The sequence below is a fragment of the Rhamphochromis sp. 'chilingali' genome (genome assembly GCF_963969265.1).
Source record: "Rhamphochromis sp. 'chilingali' genome assembly, chromosome: 4".
Taxonomy (NCBI): Eukaryota; Metazoa; Chordata; class Actinopteri; order Cichliformes; family Cichlidae; genus Rhamphochromis; species Rhamphochromis sp. 'chilingali'.
Window position 1 is genome coordinate 43,498,675 of NC_137948.1, and position 27,643 is coordinate 43,526,317.

At 40.5% G+C, this 27,643-nt stretch overlaps 1 protein-coding gene across 2 annotated transcripts; it reads right to left on the minus strand.

The window, feature by feature from the left end:
• Nucleotides 1–653: 653 nt before the first annotated feature.
• LOC308394833 (uncharacterized protein) lies at nt 654–26,567 on the minus strand. Of its 2 annotated transcripts, none has more exons than XM_080879395.1 (12): nt 26,201–26,566; nt 19,717–19,864; nt 17,691–17,828; nt 16,028–16,216; nt 14,013–14,111; nt 13,298–13,369; nt 11,856–11,902; nt 8,594–8,693; nt 7,719–7,854; nt 7,224–7,340; nt 4,612–4,708; nt 654–1,719 (listed from the first exon to the last, which is right to left on the minus strand). In XM_080879395.1, exons 1-12 carry the CDS (start codon nt 26,290–26,292, stop codon nt 1,635–1,637), a joined length of 1,320 nt encoding a protein of 439 aa, XP_080735521.1. In that variant the 5' UTR covers nt 26,293–26,566; the 3' UTR covers nt 654–1,634. The 2 variants fall into 2 exon arrangements, with proteins under 2 accessions (XP_080735521.1, XP_080735522.1); XM_080879396.1 differs by lacking the exon at nt 654–1,719 and adding an exon at nt 1,726–4,017 and having other exon boundaries at nt 26,201–26,567.
• Between the last annotated feature and the right edge of the window lie 1,076 nt (nt 26,568–27,643).

Consider the following 27,643-nt stretch of genomic DNA (forward strand, 5'->3'; position numbering starts at 1 on the left):
CACCACGGTCCAGTTAAATGTGTGCAGATTTGTGCAATTTCTTAAAGCAATGGAACAACTGAGTAATACATGTAAAAAGGGAAATCAAGTAAATATGGAAACATCAAAATAGCCATTATTTTAACTGAATCCTTGCATCTCTCCCTTCATCTGTTTTCTTACATCTTTATCTGCAGGTAGTCTTTATCCTTCGAGCCTCTACCAGAGGCCTGGGAGCTCCAGGGTCTGCTGTCCTACCCCTGCACTCTTCTGGATAGAGATCAGGGATGTTGTTCCTGGGCTCTACTGGAGCCACTGGCCCAGTTTGGACAGTTCAGACGACCACTGTTGCCTTCATGAGTGTATTTGTTTATCCACCTTGAGAAATCACGAACACTTCATCTGTGATTGTTGTTTTTTTTCTTACCACTGTTCCTGCTATGGCGTTACCGCCCATCTCTGATGATTACCATCACCATAGCAGGAAAAAACAGTGGTAAGAACACCCCCCCCACTAACTAAGAATAACAATAACATAAATAATATAATGTGTAACATGGGCAGTATTAATGTGTCCCAGTTTTTTTAGCTGCAGTGACAGTTGACATGGCTGTGAGCAGTGTTTCCTACCTGTGTGGGCCTCAGTGGTGCACGGACACAAAATAAACAAATGATTCGTTTTCACGCGTGTTTAATGAATGAAAGATTTACTGTGGTACAATCAAACATTCTGTTACAAAGGTCCAAAATAACAACGGTGTGCTCTTGTTTCTGACACTTGACTCCAGCTGCAGTAAAGACATTCTTCACTACAGAGGAGGCATTAAAGAGTAGAAGTAAAACGTCAGGGATGGGGTCAAATTTACAGACATTACTTTTGGTAAACAGGTTTGATGAACTTAATTGCAAATAATATTGGCAGCTTCCAGCGTCACACCTCATCCTGTAGTAGATGCAGCTGCACTACATACACGGGGAAATCGTCCTGACTTATCACCAAGACTTAAAACTTGACCTCTGACACCGACTTTGAGGTCAGATGTTGAGGTCACCAGGATTCGACCTCATCCAAGATCTTTAGTCGCTGCACCTACGTCACCTGGATCTGCAGTAATCATATTTACAAAAATACACAATCAGCCTTTCACAGCTTGTTTGCTTAATTAAAACTAGCATTTGGCTCTAATGAGTGATGAGGCTCAGCTGCATGAAGCTAACTCGTATTAACAATATTAAAGCCCAGTATTGTAGAGGTGGCATCAGCCGAGAGGAGGGAAGTAGTGATAAAATACTGAATGCTGAAGCTCCGAGTGCCAGCAGTAATGACAGCATCTCCCAGTCTCAGCTGTGAATGTGAACAAAGGTTAAGTGATCTTCATGGAGGAGAACGAGCCTGGAAGCTTGACAGAAACAGATTTCTGATTTACTCACAACAGTTTGTTCATAAGCCTTATGAATTCCTTGACCCAGAGGAAGTTTTAAAAGAAAAACGTTAAAGCAGCAAATCAAAATATCTAAGATGCCAAAGTCAGGTTATCCTTGAGTTTTCCTTTGGACAAAGCAGGAGGCGAGAAGACAAACACAAAAAGAGGCATCAAAGTCCCTTTGACTCACTGCCTCATTCAACAGCTCCCCAAGGTGAGGCATTTGCATTTTCACTTGGTTGCACAGTTCAGCATTCCAGAGCAGTTAATGGAGCTAAAATCAATGACAATCTCAGTCCTCTTGGGCTTGAACTGCCTGTGAAAACACCAAACACACACAGACTGGTCAGAGACGCACCTTTACACACAGAAAATGCTTAAAGAAAAGAAAATGCACCTTTGAAAGATTTTTATTGGCCTCCTACTCTGATAAGTTATAACAAGGTTCATGTAGAGGTTTGTAACCACAAAAATCCATAGTTCAGCTCACAGACACGTCTTGGGATCTTTTTAAGCCACATCGAGCATCATAACTTGGGTCTAGCAGGTGTTCCTGAAACGGCCCCCGAGTTGCACAGGCCTCCCCGAGTCTTGTCTGTATGATGAGCTTTCTAGAAGTGCAGGGTTACGATACTCGTTTGAAACAACTGTGATACAAACAGTGCTGTGGCTGCAGACAGACACAGCTCTTCCCCTCACTAACAGCAGAGTCCAGACTGTAGAGAACTAATCGTAGCAAATAAAGAGTCGAATCCAGAGCAGCACAGCTGCAACTCAGGCCTGAACAGAGAGGCTGCATGCAGGTCTGTACAAGATAATAAAGTTGATCATTTCTACCTTTACGATTATTTATTAGTGTGTTTCTTATTTTGTTGTGACCAGCTGTGTTCTTATCTTTAAAATGCAGGTGTGATCAGTGCATCGTTCACAGTGAGTGCTCTGGTGGGTACCTTTTTATTTTAGTCTAACAGCAGACCTTATCTACAGCTCATTAGATCTTGTTTTAACATATGGCATAGAAACTGAACATTTAACAGTGTTTTCTGAAAACCCTCTCCTGTCTGATCATTTCCTGATAACATTTACATTTACAATAATTGATTACACAGCGGTGGAGAGTAGACGTTTATCACAGTAGATGTCTTTCTGAAAGCGCTGTAACTAAGTTTAAGAATATAATCCACCCACTGTTATCATCTTCAATGCCCTGTACCAACACAGAGCAGAGCAGCTATCTGAACGCTACTCCAACAGAGGTCGATTATCTTGTTAATAATTTCACCTCCTCACTACGTACGACTCTGGATACTGTAGGTCCAGTGAACACTAAGGTCTCTAATCAGAAGTACCTGACTCTGTGGAATAATTCTCAAACACGTACCCTAAAGCAGATGACTCGTAAGCTGGAGAGGAAATGGCGTGTCACAAATCTAGAGGATCATCATTTAGCCTGGAGAAATAGTTTGCTGCTTTATAAGAAAGCTCTCCACAAAGCCAGAACATCTTACTATTCGTCACTGATTGAAGAAAATAAGAACAACCCCAGGTTTCTCTTCAGCTCTGTAGCCAGGCTGACAAACAGTCAGAGCTCTGTTGAGCCAACCATCCCTTTAACGTTAACTAGTAATGACTTCATGAACTTCTTCACAAATTAAGTTTTAATCATTAGAGAAAAAATTACCAGTAATCATCCCACAGATGTAATATTATCTACAGCTACTCTTAGTACCATTGATGTTAAGTTAGACTCTTTTTCTCTAATTGATCTTTCTGAGTTAACTTCAATAATTACTTCCTCCAAACCATCAACGTGTCTTTTAGACCCCATTCCTACAAAACTGCTCAAAGAAGTCCTGCCATTAATTAATTCTTCGATCTTAAATATGATCAGCCTATCTCTAATAATCAGTTATGTACCACAGGCCTTCAAGCTGGCTGTAGTTAAACCTTTACTCAAAAAGCATCTCTAGACCCAGCAGTCTAATTATAGGCCAATCTCCAACCTTTTTTGCTTTAGTAAAAAACAAACAAACAGTTAAATGTGTAACTTCTTTACACTGACAGAAAAGAGTTTCACTGGTCTGGCCACCTTAGGATCAAAGTGAGCTGTTTGTGGTTGTAAAATGTAAAATGACTTTGATCCCTCTGGTCTATAGGGTTGGTGAAATCTTGATTTGGTACTTTCTTGGGATCACCAGCAGGTGGAGCTGTGGCTGCTCTGCACACCCTTGATCCTATTTTTCAGCCGTTCATCCCAGCTGAGGAAAACGACACGTTTCTCCCGCTGAAACAGGCGCTTTACTTTTCTTTACATCTTCTTTTCCCTTTAAATCAAATACATCAATCATCCTTTTCTGACCTCCATAACAATTCCAACCCTTTCACCACATTTTCACTTGCACAGTTCATTTGTTGTGCTCCCTTCCATGTCTGTCCGCTTAGTTCTCAGATCTGGTGGTCCTTTGTTTATACTGACTTATTGTAAGTCAACACGTCTAAAAGATAGCTGTTGTTGTTAATTGGGGCTATGTAAATAAGCGTACTGTATGTCTTGATGCATGCTCAGTCATCCAGGTAAATCCCACAGTTTGATTGTGTTCATCTGGACGCAGCGCTGTCAGAGGGAGAAACCTCTCGTCACTCATCCAATTTACAAATGCAACCTGAATTTTGTGAATTTGCAGAGTTCTTGGTAACTTTGTAAAGCAATCAAATAGAAATAGAACAAAAATACACCCACTTTAGCCTCTGCACTCAAGAAATGTTTTATTGCAACTGATATAAAATCTGAAGTTTAAGATTTGGATGCAGTTCCACTTACTCGTGCTATTGGATTTAGCATGCATCTATTGGGCAGTCTCAACTACAGTCACAGTATGACAACATTCACAGAGATTTTTCTCTGTACTGAATGAAGGAGGAATTGTGTGAAATTTAGGTGAAGCACCATCATCACAACAACTTTTAAGAACAAGCACAAGCTTTCGTTTTGCTATTTGGCCATAATATCTGCAGCAGTGGGATTCTGCAAGCATGGAAAAGCTTCCTGATACATCCTGAGTTACAACATTCTGAAAGTGTCCGAGACAGACTACTGCAGAAACGTAACCACCGCCTGGCCTGAATTCAGTCTCTGGTCCGGAGTAGTTTGGCCGTACTTAAGGCAACAAAGCATCAGTTTCTCCTTCTAGACTAACGTGTAACTTACCTGCACTCGATCTTTGCCATACTGAGCAGCCTTCTGGAAGCAGTCATTTCAGGTGTGTCATGGTACTTATCAGAAAGATACACCACCTCCTTCAGACCTGGAGAAAGTGAGGGAGGGGTCATAAATTAATCTTATTTGATATTACAGAGGATGGAATATTGCAAATCAATTAAGGTTAATTGATTAAACACTAAGTAACAGACACACCGATGAGGGTTTAACACTTTTTAAATATACACGCTTTTCTGTTCCAAAGGACTGACCCACTCTGCAGCCTGATGTAGCAGTGAATCACATTCTTAAATGTAAAAAAGGCCATCTATGTCCACTGTGAATGACCATTATTGAACAGAGGTGGTGGCCACAACCCACACTCACACTTTGCACCAGGTTACATCGTGTATGTCAAGTTTATTTATAAAGCACATTTAAAAACAACCAAGGCTGACCAAAGTGCTGTACAAGAAAATACAAATATAAAATACAATAAAACACAAGTACATAAAACACCTCACTGATAAAACAATAAATTAAAACAATAAGTTAAAGCTTGCTAAAAGCCAATGAGAAGAGGTGAGTTTTAAGAGCAGTTTTAAAAGTTCCTAGGCTTGTGGAGAATCACAAGCGTGAACCTTTAATCTGACAAGTAAGTCAGGTGATAGGATGTGGCTCACCTGAAACCCCTGGAGGTAGTAATAATAATAATAATAATAATAATAATAATAATAATAATAATAATAATGGATTGCATTTATAGCGCTTTTCGAGACCCTCAGAGCGCTGTACAATTCCACTGTTCATTCAGTCTCACATTCACACTGGTGGAGGCAGCTGCAGGTGTAGCCACAGCTGCCCTGGGGCAGACTGACAGAAGCGAGGCTGCACCACCTCCGGTCAACACCAGCAGGTGGTAGGTGAAGTGTCTTGCCCAAGGACAAAGACAGACAGAGCTGGGGATCGAACTGGCAACCTTCCGGTTACAAGATGAGCTTCCCAACCCCCTGAACCACGGTCGCCCCCTACGCCCTCTTATCACACCTTGGCTCATATGATAACACTGATGACTAATAGATGGTCAGCGACCACTGGGGTTTAAACACTGTTGGTTTGAAAACAGCCTCTCGTCCTCTTGGATGAGAGGCTGTTTTCATCTTCAAAAAACCTAAAGAAGTCAAACTGCCTTCCTTTCAAGCTCCTAAGACAACCACATCCTGGGTGACCGAGTACCTGCACAGACAGCAAATCGCATTGTTATTATAATTTATGTCTTCTCTGAGCAGTCTAAATCATCTAGAACTAAATGAAAATGTGAATAACTGGGTGGTCTTTGAAACAAATAGGGGGAAAGATGTTGTTCTCACGATGTGGTCAAGCATGCTGCAAACACTGGTACTTAGAAAATGTGCCAAGAAGAGGCAGAAAATGAAAGCTGACTGAAACAGATGCCACACACCTCAAACTTTTAAGTACTGGGAGAGAAAAGAAGATTACTGCTACGAAGAAGTCTTAACTAGTCTGAGAAGATTTTCAGAATGACCATAATCAGACAACTGAATGAACAAGGCTGAAAAAGGAAGAATAGCTGCTAAGAAGCAGCGACTGAGCATTAAGGAGGTCAACAAATGTACAGGAAGACTTCAGATCTCTCAGGGAGCTGCAGGTGACTGCAACTAGGTACTGTTCCTGTTCCTGTGCACGCACGCACGCACGCACGCACACACACACACACACGCACGCACGCACACACACACACACACACACACACACACACACACGCACGCACGCACGCACGCACGCGGGGTTACATTTCTGGAAACAACATGGGGAAATTTGTGAAAATTGACATTGTCTACGACAGCATCTTGTTGCATCATGGAAACCCTTCTGGACTGTTGTGGGCACCAACAAGACAAAGGCCACAAGCAAACTTTAAAGCGACGCCGAGCTTAACTAACCAAGAAAAAGTAACTTTGATTCGGACAGTCCGTCAGTTCAAGTACTCAAGTGTGGACTTTAATTCCACTGCACACTTTTGGGATTTGGTGGATTTGGATGGATCACACAAAGTTTCATCCAAAGCAGGTCGATGGGAACAGCTAGAAACCTTTTGTAAGTCACTAACAAAAGAGCATCACAGCAAATACAAGAGCAATGCCAGAAAACATGCAAGCTGTTATCAAAGCCGAGAGAGGCCATAAAAATACTGTTTCTAACAAGTTTCTTTGTAGAATAATAGCTGGGCACAAATGGAAATGTGCTTTAATCACAATTTTTTAAATAGTTTTGACTCTACTTGACAACATATTTTAAATCAGTCATTATGGGATGGAGGTGTGGACTTTTAACTGAATATATAACTCTTACAAGGGACAAGTCACAGAAAGACAAATACAGTCGTCTGACTTTGTTGGGTGTCTGCTAGATTTGTTATTCAGACAAACTGGTGATGGCTAACCAATCAGACCATAATAATCCATTATTATTATTATTATTATTAAAAATGAAGTGAGTTCTGCCAACATTGGCGGCTGTGACTCCTAATATTATTACCTGGACCTTCATGAATCAGTATGAATGTAGAAACAGTTACAGTGTGTGCTGTTAATACTCACCTGCCTGAATAATGAGCTTGGCACACTCATTACAGGGGAACAACGCCACATACATGGTGCAGTCCTTCACATCAGCACTGTTCTTATTCATAATAGCATTCAGCTCTGCGTGGCACACTGTGAGACATGACATCGAAACAAACCTCAGTCACTAAAACACACTGCAAGTTTGATAGCACTTCATCATGTAGCCTCTGCTGCCCCCAACTGGCCAAACGTTTGAAAATTGTTCCACCCACTTCCATGATCACAGGTGCATAAAATCACACACAGATAAACATCTGTGAAAGAATGAGTCGCTCAGGTGTGAGGGCAGATGAACAGATACTTTTGGCAGTATGGTGCAAATGTAGATAGGATTTGGTTTACTCCAGACATTCTCCCACACATAAGGTGGATGAAAGCAGGAGTGCTTTGTTACTTTAATGCACCAAATACACCATTTTAAAACAAGCTGTTGTAGAAGAAAGCAAAAATGACAGTGTGCATTCTCACCATAAGGGTATTTAGTGTCAAGCCGGTCATCAGCAGAGCGAGACCATGGCAGCAGGTCATCATTACAGCCATTAGGCATACCATTGTAACCGATGCCCACTATCTTATTCTCCTGGTTCACTATACATGCTCCCACCTGTGAGAGACACCGAGACAGAGGGACATAAAGAGAGGGACACACACAAAGAACTGATTCCTATATTTATAAAAACAAGACCATCAAATTAAAATTATTATACCACCACGTCCTATTTTACAATAATGCATGCCCCAAATTCGCTCCCTGACAGACTTTCTAATATTCAGCTCACCTTAAATTTGTGTGTGTTTTCTCTTTCTTTCATCTGCATATTTAAATTGGGAGGAAATACAATTTTTGGGGCACGTTCAATTTTTCCCTGTTTTTCTTTCCTTCAGAGTCTGAGTAACTGTGTTAAATAATCATTACATCAACAGTGAACATCACATCTGAGCAGGCCTAAACCTTGTCTCCCTGTTTTTGGCAGCAAGAGGAAACAAACTAAACTAGGATTGTGCGAAGACAGCTTGACAATGAAGGTGACGTTTGACCGTTTTCACATTAAACTATTGCATTAGAAACATTCCTGCTAATACATTATATTTTAACACAATGGGAGATTGTGCCTTTCGGCCGGCCTGGGAGCTCCTCAGTGTCCTCAGACAGCTGGGGAGAGATGAGCGAGCAACCACACATTCTCATGCCAACATGCAAATGACAACAACAACAGTAAACTCATAGTAAAAGACTCTTCTAAACCTGAACCACACCTCAGTTCTGTACACCAGAAATTTGGATATGAACTCATAGTAAAGTATCTGTTTCAGCCCTGACACATAAGCAAACGCAGACGTACCTGGGAGCTCGGGTCTTTGCTTCTTTGTGCTGACAGAAAAGCCACAGCCATGAAGTACTCTGGCCACTCAAGGTAGTCCTCTCTTTTCTTGGTTTTGCCACTATAGAGAAAAAACCCAAGAGATTTATGAAGTTATGTGAGAGAAAACAAAAACTGTCCAATTCTGGTTTAAGGGACTTCACAGCTTTGTGAGCCGTCACTCTGGTACCTCACCATCAATGTTACGATTCAGTTTGTGTTATCTGATGTGTACATTCGTATGTATTAATTGATGAGCTGCCAAAACAATCATTTACATATAAACACCACAGAGTCTCCTGAGTAGAAGCTCAATGTGCATAACCTTTAGTAAAAGCTTGAACATAATGGTTTTCAGTATCAGCACTTGTAACAAGACTGATACTATTCAGATATACACCAATTAGTCACAACATTAAAACCATGTCACTAATACTCGGTAGATCTTCCTCCTGCCCCAAAATCAGCTAAGCTGTCAGAGTATGGAAAGAGTGGACACAGTGCCTGTTGTGTCTGGCACTGGGATGTTGCTCTGGCTGCCCTCTGCAGCAGTTTAGAGGGATGGTAGGGTGCCAGCGTTAGTGTCCAACAGACAATGACAACACTGAGAGTTTTTAATTATATTAAAAGATGAATAAGAATTGTATTACTATTTAGTATTGCACATTATTTTTTTAATTAACATTATGAATAATAAAAATAATATTTCCCCCAAAATGACTCACATAAGCCCCCTGACAAACAAACCTCTGTACTGAGCCACAAACGATAACACAAACTACTGAGAGCCACGGGGCTTATGTTTGGAGAAACAAGGGCCAGATGTGCAACCAAAGAAAACTGTCCCAGCAGAGAAAAAGCAGAGGCGGCAGTGTTAGGCTGTGGGAGATGCTTCCTAGTGTCTGGAAAGGGGGAACTCATCGAGGTGGAAGAAATCATGAAGACAGAAGGATAATGGGAAGATGATGAAAGCTTTAAGCAGTCAACAGCAAAACTGGGTCTGTTGTTGCAACAAGGACCAAAACATGTGTCGATCTCGGAAAACTCCACTTCAAGCGAGACTAAACAGATAACCTGGAGTACAGGAAGTGTATTTGGGACTGACGTCACTCCCGATTATCGTGTTTGAGAGAATAAATGTAGAAAAAACGGGATTTAATTTGGTTCTCGGCAAGGTAGAGCCGTGCAGGTATCACTGGGAGCAGCATAATACTTTGCGCTTATCAGGAACAGAGCCTCTGCACACGGTGAGTCAAAATCCACAACAGTGCAGATTAAAGGTTCACGCTTTTACTATTGGATCGGTAACTTGGGGTATGTTCCGACCTTTTATGCAATTTTTTTTTTGGCATTCCACAAAATCTCTCCAACTGGGAACTTCCGGCGATGCAGGAACGCACCATAAAACTCGAAACGTCACTAACAGCCCAGTGAGACAGTTTTACGACCTCCGAGCATTAAAAATAAATGTGAAAAACACTGTGACGGACTGATAAATGAAAGACATTGGCTCAGGGTGGAACATATACTAAAACACTACGTAACAGCGCACCACACGCGGACAGACTCAGCTGCTTCTCGGTGGAAATCCGAGCCTTTCCCGTCACGTGTAGAGAAAGGTTACCTGTTTAAACTAGAACGCTGTTGGGTTTCTTCCATATTGTAACAAGTAACTGGTATAAATCCCTCTGACAACGGCAGCCTTTGTTGATACCGCACGATGGTCGCTACGACACCGTGAACCACGTCACAACACAGGAAGAAATCTCCCGCGCTTAAGGCCGGACTGTGAGGAGTTTTTCTGCCCTGACTTTTGCTTCAAAGGACTGCAGCTTCTTCGGTCACAGTGGCGGATCGAGAAAGTCTTACAGGGGTGGGGCAGGGTGGCATATACGTCGTTGGTAAAGTACGTGAAAATCACCTATATGTAAATGGAGCCAACAAAGCACTTTAAAACTATTTATTATATCATTCTCTCCACAGCAGGCTGAAAAGCCTCCTGTAGACCCGCCCACATGTAACTCACACTGGGTTAATTGTGTTAGAGGACAGGACAGTGCTCTTCCTTGATAATTATTCACACAATGACCATATGACACATTTATAGTAAGTTTAACATTAATGACGTTTCTTATTGGCCAAAGGTCCTTGTACCCCCTCAACTGAACTGTACAGATCCACTTCTTTGAACTATGACATTCAGTCATAATGAAAACGATAAACACCCACATCACTAATTACTTGAGCTCAAGCTCTAAGAACATAATTAGAAGGTTAACAGCTGCCATATAAAGAGCAGCACTTGTGAAGTACACTTCATGTCTGTTTGGCACTAACAGGTCATTCATCAGCTTGTGCAGCTACACTATAGAGATAAAATTCAGGTATTTGCAGTCAACAAGCTACAAGGGTATAAAAGTGGCTCATTCTAAGGAGCTCTGAATTCTGAGCACGGTAACGTAATAGCATGGCACCTTTGCAACAAGTCCCTCTCTCCTATATTCTGTGACCAGCTGTAAGTAGTATTACTGCAAAGTAAAAGAGTTCAGGAAGCCCACCAAATCTGTAGCCAAACGTTAAAGAGGGAGGGTCACTGACTGATGAACTCATGGTGCACCAGGACCTTTATTAAGACAAAAGTAACAAAAACATCATGTGAAATCACAATTTTCCATTTTAGTGCTGGAACTGGTGACACCAGCAGACTCTTGTATGCGAGGCTCTCCCAGAGCGCTCTGTTTCTGGTGGAATGCCGTTCAGTCGGACGCAGGTCAGGTGACTGATAATATTCAGTCTTTACCCTAAAAAGCTCTTTGTCTGAATCGTTGTGCTGATAACTTTCTGTTGATGCATTGAGCTGACTGTGAGTGCTCCGGTTTACATCTCTGCATGAATTATATTAATGCTGTCAAACCTTTTACTCCCTTTGATATCTCTGTCTGTTTGTTAAGCCTCACTATTTTTCTCTGATTAAACTCATTAATGGGTGGATATGTACCTGTATAATAAGTATACAGTATACTAAAGTATAGTAAAGCTTTAGTGCACTAAAGTATAGTAAAGCTTTAGTGCACTAAAGCTTTGAGTGTTATTATTCAGTGTGTTGTGGATGATTCAGTGTGCAACAGACTGGAGGTGCTCTTCAGCCTGCAAATCTCACAGTTAAAGAAGTATAACTGCATCAAAACAGCTTTACACTGAAAATCAGGCTGCTTCTACTGCAGAAGTACAATCAGGTACTTACAAGTTGGCAACGTTTTGTATCCCGTCAGTAGCCCATTTACACTCTTCCTAAACAAACAAACAAACAAACAAACAAACAAACAAACAAACAGCAGGTTAAGAAATAAACACTTCAATTTGGACACCTTGGAAAGTTTTCTGTTTTCAAATGACACAATCTCAAACACACACACACACACACACACACACACAGGTGATGGCAAAGCTGCGTGTAGCCACAGCCACCCTGGGGCGCACTGAGGAGAGGCTGCTGGACACTGGTGCCACCGGGCCCTCTGACCACCACCAGTAGGCAATGGGTGAAGTGTCTTGCCCAAGGACACAACGACCGAGACTGTCCGAGCCGGGGCTCGAACCGGCAACCTTCCGGTTACAAGACAAACTGCCCACTCTTGAGCCACGATCGCCCAAATAAATAAAATCCAGGAATAATGTTCTCAATTGGTCAGTAAATGGTGATTTCCTACCAAGTTTGGTCTACAAAATAAGTTTCTGTAGTGATAGCAGAGATAAGCCAGAAGTCGTCCTCATACGCCCAAATATGGGCCTTGTACCAGGAAGCAAGTTTAACATACCCAGGGTATCTTTTTGTTCTGGATTCACTGACACTAACATCAGCAATCACGGTGAATGGTCACATGAAGCTGGTTATCAACCTGTTAAGTTACCCTGGCTTTCCTAATCTAGGTACACGCGCGTGCAAGGGGTGACACTGGCAACATCTGACCAATCCCACTGAATACTGAGCAGCAGCTTTAAATGTGTCAGACAGTAAGACTGGAAAAAATCTACTATAAAGAAAGAAAAGAAAAGCTGGCAAAAATGCCAACAGACTTATTCCATTAAATGAACGTTTAAATTAGCATAAGACAGTTTTGTATTTTTTAGCTGCATCCCAGATGGTGTTGAACAGTCTGATGGAAAGCATAAATATAAAAACATAATTAAGTGTAAGTTTATTCTATTTGCGACTGATATAAAGTACAAATAGGTGTCCTGAGACTTAATTATAGGCAGTGATTTAATGATTCCACAAAATCCCAGAACACTCCATGTTAGTGACTGAGCAAAACTACAAACATCTCAAATGAATTTTCCTAAACGACTGTGTGATTTCTACCATATCATGTTGAGGTTTCTCTTTAGATACGTGTCACTGTGACTCGCAGCCAAAGAAGTCGTGGAGGTGCCAGCAGGTCTAAATGAATGGTACTTAATTGCATAGACAGCATAACAGAACAGAATTTAAAATAATAACACAAAATTTAAAGTATGGTTAACTCATTCCAATCATGAGAAAGCTTGAAAACATAAGGTTTTCAACTCAGCTTAATTACCTTTTTTTCCAAATTACTCAGTGCACAAACAGTCAAGAAGGTCACATGTCTACACTTTGGTCTATTACGACTACAACACAGGACAGATAAGGAGCAAATTACTCACCTTTGAAGGATCAATTGTGTAACTGGAAGCATGTGATGAGGTAGACGACTGGCATGGCTGTGTATTGTGCACCTAAAAAAAGACGAGAAGGCAAAAGGAGATGCAACTAAAATGGCCATTTTTAAACCATTTGGGTAAACTGGTTGCAGATTACCAATCATTTAGAAAAGGTGGTTTAATTTAATCTGAAAAAGCCGATTCACGAGGTCCTGATTCGATTCAATTAAATTTGGACTCAGATATAAAAATATGGATATGCACTTATAAATGATCAGAATTATAATATATTTCCTGTCTATGTATAAAACCAAAGCTGACACTGTGAGACTTCATCAGAGGTGTGAGCATCACAGCAGAGGCCTTTGTGTCAAAGTGACTGAAGATCAAACAGAGAAACATGAAGCAGATTTTCCTGGATTGGCTTTTTATAGCAGATAATCTTAAAAATATTCTGCAGTAGAACAAAAACGTAAGAAAACCATCAATCAGCATCTGAACATGACCTGATGCTGCTGAAGTGAAGCAGAGCAAAGTTAGAGGTTTGATTACAGACACAGCTGAGAGTTTTGCAATTTGGCATCAAGTTTACATTTGTTCGATATAAATTTGATTTGAATCAGGAAATCAATGTTTTAAACCCACCCCTAATCAATTGCCACGTATCAACAGAATTACAGGGAGAAAAGCAGACGTCACAGCATGTGCACACACCTACCTCTGTATTTCTCTGTTCGAATTTTGTTTCCAACAGCAGGACTCTGCTTATCAGCTTTTCCCAGCTTTCTCTGGATACGGTGACGACTTCTCCCACATTCTGGAAAAGAATATGATAATTACAGAAAAGAAGCGCTCGGGTTATTCTCTTTCCTGTTGTCTATCAGAGAGAAGACTAAAACAAGACTAAAGAAAGGGCAACATATTTTAAATAAGTAGGGAGTATCTTAGCTTTGTCTGTTTTCCTGCCTTGCTCCAGGCGTTTCTCCAGAATACTGACCTTGCTGAGGCCAGACACTGCATAGCTGAGCTTTTGTTACCATCCCTGAGTTTGGACCCAGTGTTTTCAGTTGAACGTTTTTCAATATTGATATTTTAAGCGAAGTAGATGAGCGCTTTCTCATCTACTTCAGTTCTGGGTTTTAGTTTATTTTGCATCCTTAGGGTCCCCAATGAATCTTGTTTCCACTGTGGTCCCTGTGCTTCTGTAGCTTTGTCTGTTTGTGATTCCATGTTTTGTTACTTCCTGTACTTAAGTAGGCTTTTGTCTCCTGTGCTTCAATGTCCAGTTTAGGTCCAGTTGCCTTGTCATGCCTTATTTGTTCCCTTTGTGTCCCTCTGTAGTTACTCTCATCTCCTCAGTCAGTCATGTGTCCATGTATTTTGACCTTTTGTCTGTGTCAAGTAAGCATATGAATGCTCAGTTGTTCTCCCAGTGTCTCCCAGTTTGTTCCTGCCACTCTTCTTCCTTGTCCTCATCACCTGCCATGTTTCTATTGTCTCCATGTGTGTTCTTTGCTGTGTGACTCCTTTGCTACCTAGTGCCATGGTTTTCTCTAATTGCCTAGTGTTCTGTATTCCTGGCTCCAGTGAGCTCTTTATTTTGCATTTCTGGAATGTCACATGCAATAAAGCCGTTTTTGAGTTCAGGTTTTGCCTCTCGAGACCTGCATACTGGGTCCAAAACCTGTCTGCCATATACACCACTCATGGTGTTGACATGTGTTCAACCTACCCTGAACATATCCTCAGACTTTCATGCCTATTAAACCTTGAGACGCACTGAATCTTTTAAGATTTTTTGACATCATTTGTTAAAGAATGTCCAGTATATTGGACATGATACACCCACCCTGCTAGGGAAAACAATGTGCATTTCCCGACTGGTTGTAAGTGACTGCGGGAGGTGACGGTAGCAAAACTTCAGAAAGTGTGACACAAGCTTCAAAGTGAAAGAGCTGTACCCAACATCTCTCAAAGCACAAATGGTCTCAGTTTCCAATTTGCACTTTCCACAGATTCATTATAGCTTGGAGAGTTGCCAGCGAGTGTTTATAAATAAATTTGTTACTTACGGACAACTATGGCAACTATGGGGCGATCGTGGCTCAAGAGTTGGGAGTTCGTCTTGTAATCGGAAGGTTGCCGGTTCGAGCCCCGGCTTGGACAGTCTCGGTCCTTGTGTCCTTGGGCAAGACACTTCACCCGTTGCCTGCTGGTGGTGGTCAGAGGGCCCGGTGGCGCCAGTGTCCGGCAGCCTCGCCTCTGTCAGTGCGCCCCAGGGTGGCTGTGGCTACAATGTAGCTGCCATCACCAGTGTGTGAATGAGTGGATGACTGGATATGTAAAGCGCTTTGGGGTCCTTAGGGACTAGTAAAGCGCTATACAAATACAGGCCATTTACCATGCTTGCCAACAAATCAATCACACGGTGCTGTTTGCCAACTGGTGAGCGAATCACAGGTCTGTCTGACAGGGGCTTTACCAGAGATGTTCCCATCAACCTCGAGTAACCACTTGCAATTGGTCAGGGAGTACCCAGTTTCCCCCTCACAACCGGTACTTGCCAGATGGCCACTGACTATCGTCAAAGCCTGTGTGATTTGGGCCTTATTCATTTTATTCTAAATTATCATCACGATTTTCACGGGTGGAGACAAGTTAATGTCACATGGTTAGCAGTCACGTGTTAGTAAAATCTCAAATAACCAACATCTGTCACAGGAGTTCACTAACATGGAGGCTGTTGTCCTTATCCTCTTTTCCTGGCAGCTCTGCAGCGTCACTGCTGGAAGAATCAGGGGAGTGTACGTCACCAGAGGCACATGTTCCATTATACAAGGACAATGGTTCAGTATGGGAGGAGTTTGTGGGAGATGTCATAGGATTTTCCATGTGATGTATGACAAATGACTTCCTGGATACCTAAAATAGATAAAAACACAACGATCAGCTGTTAATGTTACATTATTATCGTCACGCCTCTCTGTAAACGTGATCCTCCAAACATCTGTGAACGGCTTTCAGTTAACAAAGACATGACTTTCTTTGAGTGCCTGTCGCATTGAGTAAACTGCATCACTGATGTACAGTTGTGTACAATGCTATGCCATTCTCTGGACATCAGCTGGTCATGTACGACTTCACACCAGACTTAGGTGCCAGAGCATTCGACTCTGGGCTACAGGACTGCTGTATGGTAACCGTTTCTCACACTGTGAGGTGGAACTATGGGCTGTGACTGATGAAGCTTCCAAAGTCCACAAGAACACACAAGTACGCATATTGATAAATGGCCCACGAGTGGGGTTGAGCTGTACCATACAGTGGAAGAAATGCATATGTACTTTATTGTTACCATTTTTTAAACTGGCAAAAACAAAAAAAAGCACATGGGTGGCAGTTCTGTTTTATTTTTTAACTGGCAGGTCCACTGGCACGATTATTCAGCAGCAACCACCCCATCTCATGTCCATAATTTGTCTCTTTTTTCCACTGCTGGAGAATATCAAGGCAGCTCTCTGATGTTATGAAATGTATTGAATGCCAATGAAGTAAATGACAGTGTATTTGACCACTTTAGCACCTCTGCTGTTTTCTGTGTGGCTGCAAACTGTGGTACAAATGGTATTTCTATTTATCACTGTGAGAACAAACAAGTCTGACTTTTAAAAGTCAACACACTTGTATTTGGTTCAGAAAAATCATCAGAAACATTCTTAATATTAGACTTTTTTGGCCTAATATATTCATCCTATACTACATATGATTTGTGGTGAGTATGTAACAGTTATAGTTTAATGTAGTAACTAATAATCAGTACATTACACTGCTGTGTTACACTGTTACTCAGCTGAATTGTGTGTGTCTCAGTGGTTTGTCCTCTGAGCCATTCAAATGTTTTGGGGGGGTTTTTTCGGGGCTATTTTCGGGGCTTTTCTTTATTTCTTTCACTGTCCTTTCTTTACTGAGACAGGACAGTGAAGAAAAGACGGGAAAGCTGGGAACGAACAGGGAGAAGACACAAGAAATGGCCTCAGGAAGGATTCAAACCTTTGCCTCTCCAGTAGGCGTGCAGCATATGGGTCACCTACTTGAACCAGTGAGCTATACTGGTCCCTGTGGAGATCCTGTTCAGAGTAGTTAACAGTATTTTTTACTCAGGAATAAAACATTGAGCAACTCTCTGTACCTTTGGATATTATTATATCTTGTGACAAGTCATATATTAAATGTTTGCTTTGAGAAACTTGGAGTGAGAAATGACTGGTGTAACACAGTGTGCCACTTGTGACCCAGCAACAAACACAAACTCAAACACACTACAGAAACTTCTGGAACAAGCGCTCTCCATTTGAGGCAAATACATGGAAATAAAAACAAATGGCAGGTTTCGTACCTTCTTCAGCTGGCTGTGTTTCTGCAGGACCAAATTAATAATGTCACAGATGACAGAGATTTTCCTTTGAGAGAAGCCCCACTGCAGGAACTGCTGCTTGGTCAGCAAGGGCTTATACTGGAAGATATCTCGTAACACCTTGACAGACAAAACGGAGACAGGAAACACACTCACAAAGCTGGACACATTGTTACAGGACTGAATGGACTTTCTTATAAAGCACTTTTCTACTGTAAATGGGATTAAAAGTAGAGAGAGCGGGCTCGCTGTCTGCTCTTTGGTCAGATGGAGGCAGTGTACACAGTACGTGCTACAGCCAGTCTGTGTGTACTCCTGCTGTTGCTGGTCCACGATGAAGAGTGAAGCACATACTGAGCTGAAGTGTTGAAAACAAAAAGATCTAAACTGCAGTCTTTGCTGTGCTTTTCATGCTTTATTTTTTGGTGTTTGCTGTTTTTTAGCACTTCTTTCGTTCCCAGTGAACGTTATCATTATTGGATTAAAACACACATGACATTATCGAGCAATGCTACATTAGGCTTGTGTTTAGGAATGGGCACGCTATAGCTCTATTAGCTATCCCTTGTGTAACATGTGTTAACACTGTATGTAAACCCTTTAATTTCATATCTATTCTTTACATACCTGGTCAACAAACCTTTTCTCTGCACCCTTGCTTGTGACCATGGCTAGCTTTCCTTACTTTGGCTTGCCTTCCTTAAAGTGTAGCGTGTGAAAGTATAATATCTACACATGTGGAAAATACTGGCAGTGACCAGTGGTACCGCTCAGCATCCTCGTAGATACACCTACAGCATCAGTTTCAACACCCTACATCACCCTGCTCTCAAGTGATCTCATTCACACGATTTTCAGAAACCGTGACCTCTGACCTGGAGGTAGACATCACTGATATTCAAACTTGTCCAAGGTTTTGGTAGAAGGGTGACGACAACACCCCACCAGCTTTTTACTACTGAGAGGTAAAAACTACTGACAAACGATGTTGTATTATTTTAAATGTGTCTCACATTATCCTTACAAATACCAAGCTACAGCCACAGACAGCTTTGTGTCAGTGTTTAGCCTCCTGCTTGCTGCAGCGCTCTGACATCATCAGATCTACTCTTCAGTGCAATGAAATTATAAGAGCTGTTCTTATCCATACACCTTTTCCTAATATTTAGCATTTCTTTATATTTATTTTTTTCCTTTCAGTAATAACTGCTTTCCTCACACAACAAAAGGCTAACTGTGTGATTACTGAACATAACATAACTCAATGAATGAAGCATGACAGGATTTGGAAACAAACAACAAGGTGAACCAGATAAATGTTCTGTGTTGTAACTAATGTGGGTGAGTTCCTCATGCTTTTCATTCCCTATACCAAACATACTGTTTCTTAAGTCTGTTTGTGTGCATCCTTTATTCCTGTTGTTGCATCCCCGTAACAATGTTTAATCACAGAAACAGGCCTCACACAGAGTAACACAAATAGACCCATGTTCTTGGCAATGGTAGGTCAACACTTTTAGGTCAATACCATCTTTGAACGGTTGTCATATAGTGCTCTGCAAAACTCTTAAGCAATCCTTCATTTCTTTCTTATTTTTTTATTCCAATAAGCTTCTGTCATTTCTTAACAGTGGTCTTGAGTAATAGTTCCTGAGGCCTTTTTCTTTGAACGTTGGCGGCTTTTTCATTCATTTCCACTCAAGTCCTTGTATCTGACCATTTTCAGAAGAATGGTTTTTCTTTGTTAAGCCTCTTAACACCAACCTGTAAATCACTCGAGCATAAAAAGCGGCCTAACTCGAGGGATGAACCAGTGCTTTGTCAACATATAACAGAAACAAAGAATCAAACTTAAATTGTGTCTAGCACAGACCTGACAGAGGCATCTAACCCGAGGGCGCAGACCTCAGCACTTTTGAAGCACGGAGAAACAAGGGGCGGCTCAATCAGTATAACAGTTTTTGCGCATTAGCAAAAAGACAACACTCTAAACACAGGAATTTGTTACCTTATAAACGGCCTCTGTAAAGCGGAGGTCAGTTTTACCCGTCAGCTCTAAACCAGCTGCCATCAGTTGCTCAGCAAAAGGTGGAGAGAAGGAGGTGAGAGTGAAACTCAGTATTGGCAGAAAAGCTGATGGATCTCCTTTGGACAGCCTGGCAGAGTAACACACAACAGCATTCACAGCATTAGAGCAGATACAGAAATCCATCTGCTGTGCTGATTACACATTCGTCGCTTTTCAGAATCAGGTCGTTCAGAACATTCAGATTTACATTTTGTTCTTTTTTTATTCATCTGGTATATCTGATATGTATTTACACAGACCTGACAGAGGTACAACCATCTGTATTATGTGCAAATTTACATTCAACATAAATACTTACAGAATATGTACAAATTCATGCAATCATGCAATCCTGCATCTTCCCAAAATGGTAAATGTAGTATTATGGGGTATTACAGGCTTTTGGTTGTTTTGTTATTACATTATTAACATACATTCACACATACTTAATCATGTAGAACAAGCCAAGTATTTTCTTACTATTTCTTACAAATGATTCCAAGAACCGTGAAATGATGGGCGGTGCTGCCAAAGCTGCAGAATACACACATGTGCTCTGATACCAATTCACAACCTCTGCTTAACTGGAACCCCGGTGTGAGGCTGACACTTGGTCTGCATGGCCTTAAGTGGCAAACATTTATCTTTCAGTCTTCACAAAGAGCAGCCAGTCTATTGCCAGAATTGTGAACAACCTGCTAAGGACCAAAGTGCTGAACAAAAAAAACATACTGGAAAAACCTGGAAGGTGCAGAGATATTTCTCAGTATTGGGTGGAGCATGTTAGAAAAAAAAAGGGCAAAAAACCCCCAAAACAAAACAAAAAGAAACATTGGACCTAACATTCATTTGATGCACAGGCAGGGGTGGAAATTAGCACTCGCCACTGGCGGGTTTAAATTTGAACAGAAAAATACGTTCAATTTGAGATGCGCCTGGGTTTCTGCTATCTAAATGCCACTATGCGATCCGAGCAGATACTAAAATGTGACGTCGTCAGACTGGCTGGTCAGTAGCGTCACACGATGAGTCATGAGAGCATCCTGTTCACAAAAATTAAAACTGCCATTTTTGAAACCCGGCAAGGGGAGAAATGGCTACAAAAAACAAGTCGATCCGAGGAGGTGCTAATGGAAAAGGGGCTCTGGAAGGAGGAGGAAAATTTCAACAGTAGCTTTTGAAATGTAGATTTACATTTCTGGAGTTTAGTGGGACGAGTCAAGGGAAGAACCCAAAGTTAAACTGTGATTTTTTTTTTTTTTTTAACGAAAACGTGAAACAAGCTGACAATGGTGAGCTACACGACTGGCTTGTTTTTGATGAGAGCAGCCAGTCAGTGTTTTGTCTTTCGCCCGTGCATGCACACACACACCCCTACTATAAGCCTACAATGAGAATAAGCATGTAACCTATGTAGTTAGGTCAGGTATTATTTACATGTATAATATAAGATTATGCCACATGCTGACTGCCTGTTGTAAGATTTAATCATTGGGATTAATGTGCAATGTTTGACTTGGTTCTGACCTATTGTGATAAGCCAAAGAAAAGGCTAGTCAGAGTGCTGACTGGCCTTTGGCCAAGACTTTTGTCGGTACCCGTCCCTGCAGCTGTGTTTGGCCTGAGGACGGGTGGGAAAGTTACCCAGCAGCAGGGGCGGGGATACTGGTCCTATATTAGGGGACCAGAGGACACCCCAGCACTCCCTTTTCTCCTGCTGCTGTCCATCTCTGGGTCGCTCTGCTGTCTGTGCTTAAGGCTGTGCACCCCGGGATTTTTGCTTTGCTTGCTATACTCTGTATGTATTTTCTTGCTGTTCATATGATTCAGTGTAAACTCTGTTCCAAGAATTCTCCTCTTTTCCAGCATCTTTTTGACTGCCTTGATTTTAATTGGATCTAAAAAAGTTGGATCTCCACATCGTCGGTGGGATAAGGTTATCAGGATGGCTTCAACCACACTACGTAGAACGTGTTAAAATCTGCAGGGTTCATTTTGTGACAACAGTGATACCTAGTGTTTAACTGGCAACATCAAGGCGATCCATTCAAGCTCAGTTAAACTAAGAGGCTCCACTCACAAAGATTATTGTGCAGCTTGGGGGGAGCAAGTGTCAGGTAAAGAGTAGGGGTGGGGGAAAAAAATCGATACTGTGTAGTATCGTGATATTTTGTTTGCTAATAATGTATCGATACAGGGACGGCAGAAATCGATATTTTGTAACAAAAAAGGTTTTTGTGCTCTGATTTCAGAGCATGTTGATCCTTTTTCTGAGCAAGAATCCTGACATTCCTTCACTGTCCAAATGTGTTTAACTTTTTTTTGGCAGCAATAAACATGACAGTTTACTTATTTTAATTTAAGACATGTTTTATTTTAATTAAGTTTAAAACTTTTTTATTTAACGTAAAATTATATTTTGTTTTAATTTACTTTCAAATTCTTCAGTTGCTGCAGGGGCTGCATAGTTTTCATAAATTGCATAGTTCAGAATAGCTGTAATTGTACCAGATGGTTGCATTCAGTTAAGTTGGACTAGACTATAATACAAACCGTTCAGTTTGTCAACAATAAAACTGACTGAAATGAGAGAAAGACTGAGTGTGAGACTTTGTTATTAGATAAAATGAATATTGATAAAGTTTACCTTCATGTACAGAATCTGAATATCGCAAAATATTTTTAAAAATTGCAATAATATCGTATCGTGCGTTAAGTATTGTGATAATATCGTATCGTGGGATGTATGGTGATTCCCACCTCTAGTAAAGAGTGGGCTGTCTTTCTTTATGAAGGCTGATGGATTGATCCACGGCTCCACGAGCCCACCTGTCAAAGTGTCCCTGAGCAAAATACTGGAACGGCTGCATCCATTGGAATGTTATCTAGCATTTATGAATGGAAATTAAGTAATACGCTTATAATATTCATAATAATATGCTCACTAAAAAAGACAAATATTACTAGCAGTAATTGGAGAAACGCTACAGAAGAAAATGTTTAAGAAAGCACTGGCAATTCACAAAATATCACATTTCTGCAATGAAGAGAAGGAAGGAATAAGTCAAAGAAAAGAGACTTAAAACAAAATCTATTTTATTCATGAGCATGAGAAGTTCACTACTCTCTGAATTAAATCTTATTTATTAGCATTGGCTATGGGTGCTTATTGTCGCACTCAAAGTAAATGGATGGAGCAATGCAAAAGGAACACCAACTGGAAAAAAGAAATCAACCACATACATAAACTTAGAACGAACAATGAAAATATCTGAAAACTCAACAAATCTCTGTCGTTATTGAGGGATTTTACCAAAAGCTACAGTCTGAAAAAACTTAACCTTTCTTTACACAGATTAAAATGAGGGCACAAATTATTGACAAAAATCAATGGAAATGATGTGATCAAGAATTATCTCTGAAAGAACTCAAACAGTTTATCAGTAAACTGAACAAGAAAAAATCCCCAAGTGATGATGGACTCACTGGAACATTTCAGAGGCTCTTTCAAGATCACATCACTGACTTATTAAATGTTTTAAAGGAGGCCACAGAAGCTTGTAGGTTTCTTTCACCAATGTGTCGGGGCTTAATTACACCTGAACCTGATAAGAATCAAATGATACAAAATGATAATTGGAGGCCAGTTACACAAATTAACAATGATGTCAAATTACTATCTTATATTTTTACAGAAAGACTTCAATTCTGTTTGGATGCCATTATAGTTGAGTGTTAATCAGGCTTTGTGCAAGGAAGACAATGATGCATTTGAAGGGATCGCCATCTCAGGCCAGGAAGTTAACAGATGATACAGCTATCTCCTCGAAAGATGAGTTTCAGATTAAAAAACTGTATTAATGCTTTCTCTGAAGTATCAGGTCTTACTTCAAATAACAAAAGGTGTCCTGTTCCCTCTCAAAGAAGCTTGTATCCATAAAGAAATTGAAGGTATTCCTGCCAAAGAAGTAGTAATGACCTTATCTGGGGATTCATATTTGTCAATATCAGTCTGAGAGAGAAATATCTCATTTTCAGCATCAAATTCAACCTGAACTGGATCAAACGTGTCATTAGAGACAAACATAGATTCTGGTATTTAATACCAAACCTTATTTTTAAACATAGAGGGACAGAATCCCTTCTTATGTAGCGCTTTACACAACTTGCCTCATTCGCTGCCATTTGCACAAACACTTTTTTCTATGCTCTTTCTACACAAGTGCTTTCTATCTAACATTCACACACATTCATACTCCGATGGATCATTGTGAAACTTGGTATTAGTATATTGCCCATTCAGACTGGAGGAGACAGCGATCAAACCACCAACCTTCTGATTAGAAGGTGATCTGCTCTTCCTGCTCACCCAAACAAAACTCCAATTCCGTTACAAGCATTTTCATGCTGGCTTCATCTTTACAAACATAATTTTTCCCGACATAAATCTCTGATTTGGAATAACAAATGTATTAAATACAAAAAAATATTTTATATCATAGACTTCATTAGGGCAGCCCGGTGGCATACCTCACAGCAAGAAGGTCCTGAGTTCAAGTCCATCACCTCGCCGGGCCCTTTCTGTGTGAAGTTTGCATGCTCTCCCCGTGTTTGCGTGATATTCTGGGAGTTAGCGGGGTTAGGTTCATTGGTAATTCTATATTGCACATAGGTGTGAATGTAATTGCAAATAGTTGTATGTTTCTATGTGTTGGCCCTGAGACAGACTGGCAATCTGTCCAGGGTGTAGCCTGCCTCTCACCCTATGGAAGCTGGGATATGCTCCAGCCGCCCCGCAACCCTGAAAAGGATTAGCTGAAGAGGATGGATGGATACTTAATTGTACTTCATATCAATATTGATTACATCCACCTTTGTTCTAGCGTTCGTGTCACATACAAATGATGTCACGGGATGGTCGACTGCATTGCTATAACGACCTCAGGCACATTAGGCTGTACTCGATAGTACATGTAATGGAAACATCAAATGGTATGCTTCTCTCCAATGAAGAATTTTGTCTACATCTCAATTTAGCTATAAATCATGACGATGATGCTAAAGTATTTGGCTCAATACCATCAGGGGTTTGTATGCTTTTTAAGAATAAACCTAATATTCCTTCATACCATATGCCGTTGGTATCTCCAATACAAACTGTCATTGGTAAGATATGCTTATCTAAGTATTCTGAAAACAACAATAAATCTATTAGACCTTTATTTCAGAATAGCATAACCAGGGCTGCACATAAGTGGTCCGCGGGTGAGCATTCGCTGTCAAAATAAAAAATGCGCACAAGATAAGAAGTTGCAACGCGTGTTTGCGTACATAAGATTTTCTGGAGGAGGACAGACATTTGTTTAGAACTCTTAAAGATGTCGAAGAAGCTCCTTTAAGCAATTACTGTGATGTTCCTCCACCTCCAAAGAGTCCGAACCACAAAAGAAGCGCGTATTCTCGGAAAAGTGGTTGCAGGAGGTGAGCTGGCTTCAAACAAATGATGAACGCACAGAGATGTGGTGCAGAATATACATATATATTCTAAGTTTGGAAACTACCTAATCAGTTTTTAATTACCAACAAAGTTAAAGACATTTCTTATAAGGTAATACACAGAATTTACCCATCTAAAGATTATCTTCAAAGCAAATTCAAGTTAGACATTGATGCAAACTGTAGCTTTTGTAAGACTTGTAAGGAATCTGCTATGCATCTTTTTTGGTTTTGTCCCCTTGTACAAAACTTCTGGCAGAGATTACGTGTCTTCATCTCAGAAGATGGATTTAAAGGTTTTGTACTATTTTGGAAACGTGTATTATTTGGTCCCCACAAAAACCAAAGACAATTCAACATAGATATGATTAACTTGTTAATCTTAAAGGCTAAATTTCATATTCACAAATCCAAATGTTTAGGAAGACATCCCTCCTTTTCTATGAGTTTTTGCAATATCTTAATTCAATTAAGAAATCCGCTAACCCAAAACTATGGTTGTATGTGGAAAAATGAAGATCCTTCAATCACCGCTCTTTGGTTTAATTAGATAAACTTCTCCCCCTAGCGTATGTGTATTGTATGTTCTGGCTAATGTTTGTTTGTTTCTGGTACAGTTTCTGTAAGTACAAAACCTTTAATGCAATACTGTTTCATTTTACTTTGTATTGTACCAATCTTTAAATAAGGATCTTATTTAAAAACAAACAAACAAAGAAGATAGGAATGGAAAACGATGGCGTCGAGCCGAATAGGCACTCTTGGGAACGAGCTTTGTACCCTTTAGCAGTAAAAATGCTACAACTGAAGAGCCGTGGTTTTTAATCAAAGTGTTTTTCTTACACAAATTACTAATAAAACATTGTAACGCGAATACTGTTAGTTTGGATCTCTTTAGTAACAAGGGACTGGCGGTGGTGACGCTTACCCATTGTAGTCGACGTATCCCGGGTACTTGATCACTCGCAGGAGAGCTTCCAGTTTACGGAGATAACCTTGAACATCTCCAGTAGACAACATTTTAAATAGATGTAAAAGAAAGAAGAGCCCGTTGATGCCAATCCCCGCTTTATTCCCAAAAAGGTACGAAGGAGTTTCTCTGTTGTGACAACGCCAAATTTAAAGAAGCCGAATTGATTGTTTAAGAAGTCGAAGCTCTATTAACACTCCTTTATCCTCTTTTCCACAAAGAGACATAACTCGTATGAATCATTCTTCTGCCGCTTTTCCTTTTCCTTTAGCTAGTTTTGTTTCTCCCGGGTCGTCAACAACGCGACGCTCGATTGGCTCTTCTTCTTCTTCCTTAGTTATTAACGGCAGCTTGCATCCAACAATGTTGCACTACTGCCATCTCTTGGGCTATACTGCTACATCATTTCCTTATATGCTCCTGATGACTTTGGTACTTCTCAGAAACGAAATCCCTTTCCCTTCATCATGATTTAACTGAGCAACCACATTCTCAAACTTCAATTCCCTGTTAGTATCCATTTCTACACTCGATATTCTTCTTTGATTGACTTATTTCCGGCAGCTAATAAGCACACGTTCTATTGTTTCTATAGCATTACACCGATTACATAAACCAGCTAGATGTTTCCCCATGTTGAAAGGAGTGCCATTCAAAGAGCAATGACCTGTTCTTATTCTATTTATTATTATCCCCTCCGGCCTACTTATTCCTCTGTCTTGTAACTCCAACTGTATTTTATACAGTTACCTTTTACCTCATTACTCCACACCATTTTTCATAATGTACTATTTTCCAAACTAATATATCTACTAAAATATCTACTCTTGTAATAGCTTCCTTAGCCAGCTTATCTGCTCTTTTGTTACGCTAAATACATACATACATACAATTCTACACCACATATACTAAAAACTAAATTGATGTTCTTTTTTGAAATCTTGATATTTTATTTTATAATTCAGGAGCCACTACTGCTACACCAGTTGTTTCAGTTTTTGGCTCTTTCGATCCATCTGTATAAATCTGCAAGTAATCACTCTACTTGATCTCTACTCTGTTATAAAATTCTTAACAAATATCTGTTATATTTCTTCTCTTTTTAATATCTGATGTCTACAGTTGTGTATTTCCATGGGTCCTAATTCTGTGCTATATACTTGAAATACTCTACCAACCCACCCAAAACTATTTTTTAATCCTTTCATTTTTCCAAAACACTTTCTTAACAGGATGACGCTTATTATGAGCTTTCAGGTGTATCCAATAATTAACCATTAACCACTGTCCCCTGATCCGACTTGTAAAGCAGGCTGATTGGCTCTTGGGTCTGTGCGCGTTGCCTACGTCATGCAATAAGTTGACGTCAGTGACGCAGACGCTGGTTCTGCTTTTGTTTTT

Bases quoted from the DNA above. Each gene is read 5' to 3' on its own strand.
- LOC308394833 (XM_080879395.1), bottom strand. From the start codon at position 26,292: ATGTTGTCTACTGGAGATGTTCAAGGTTATCTCCGTAAACTGGAAGCT. The intron at 14,112-16,027 runs GTTAGTGAACTC...ATTCTTTTCCAG, and splicing joins ATAAGGACAACAGCCTCCAT to AATGTGGGAGAAGTCGTCAC. The intron at 11,903-13,297 runs GTGAGTAATTTG...TTGTTTGTTTAG, and splicing joins ACACAATTGATCCTTCAAAG to GAAGAGTGTAAATGGGCTAC.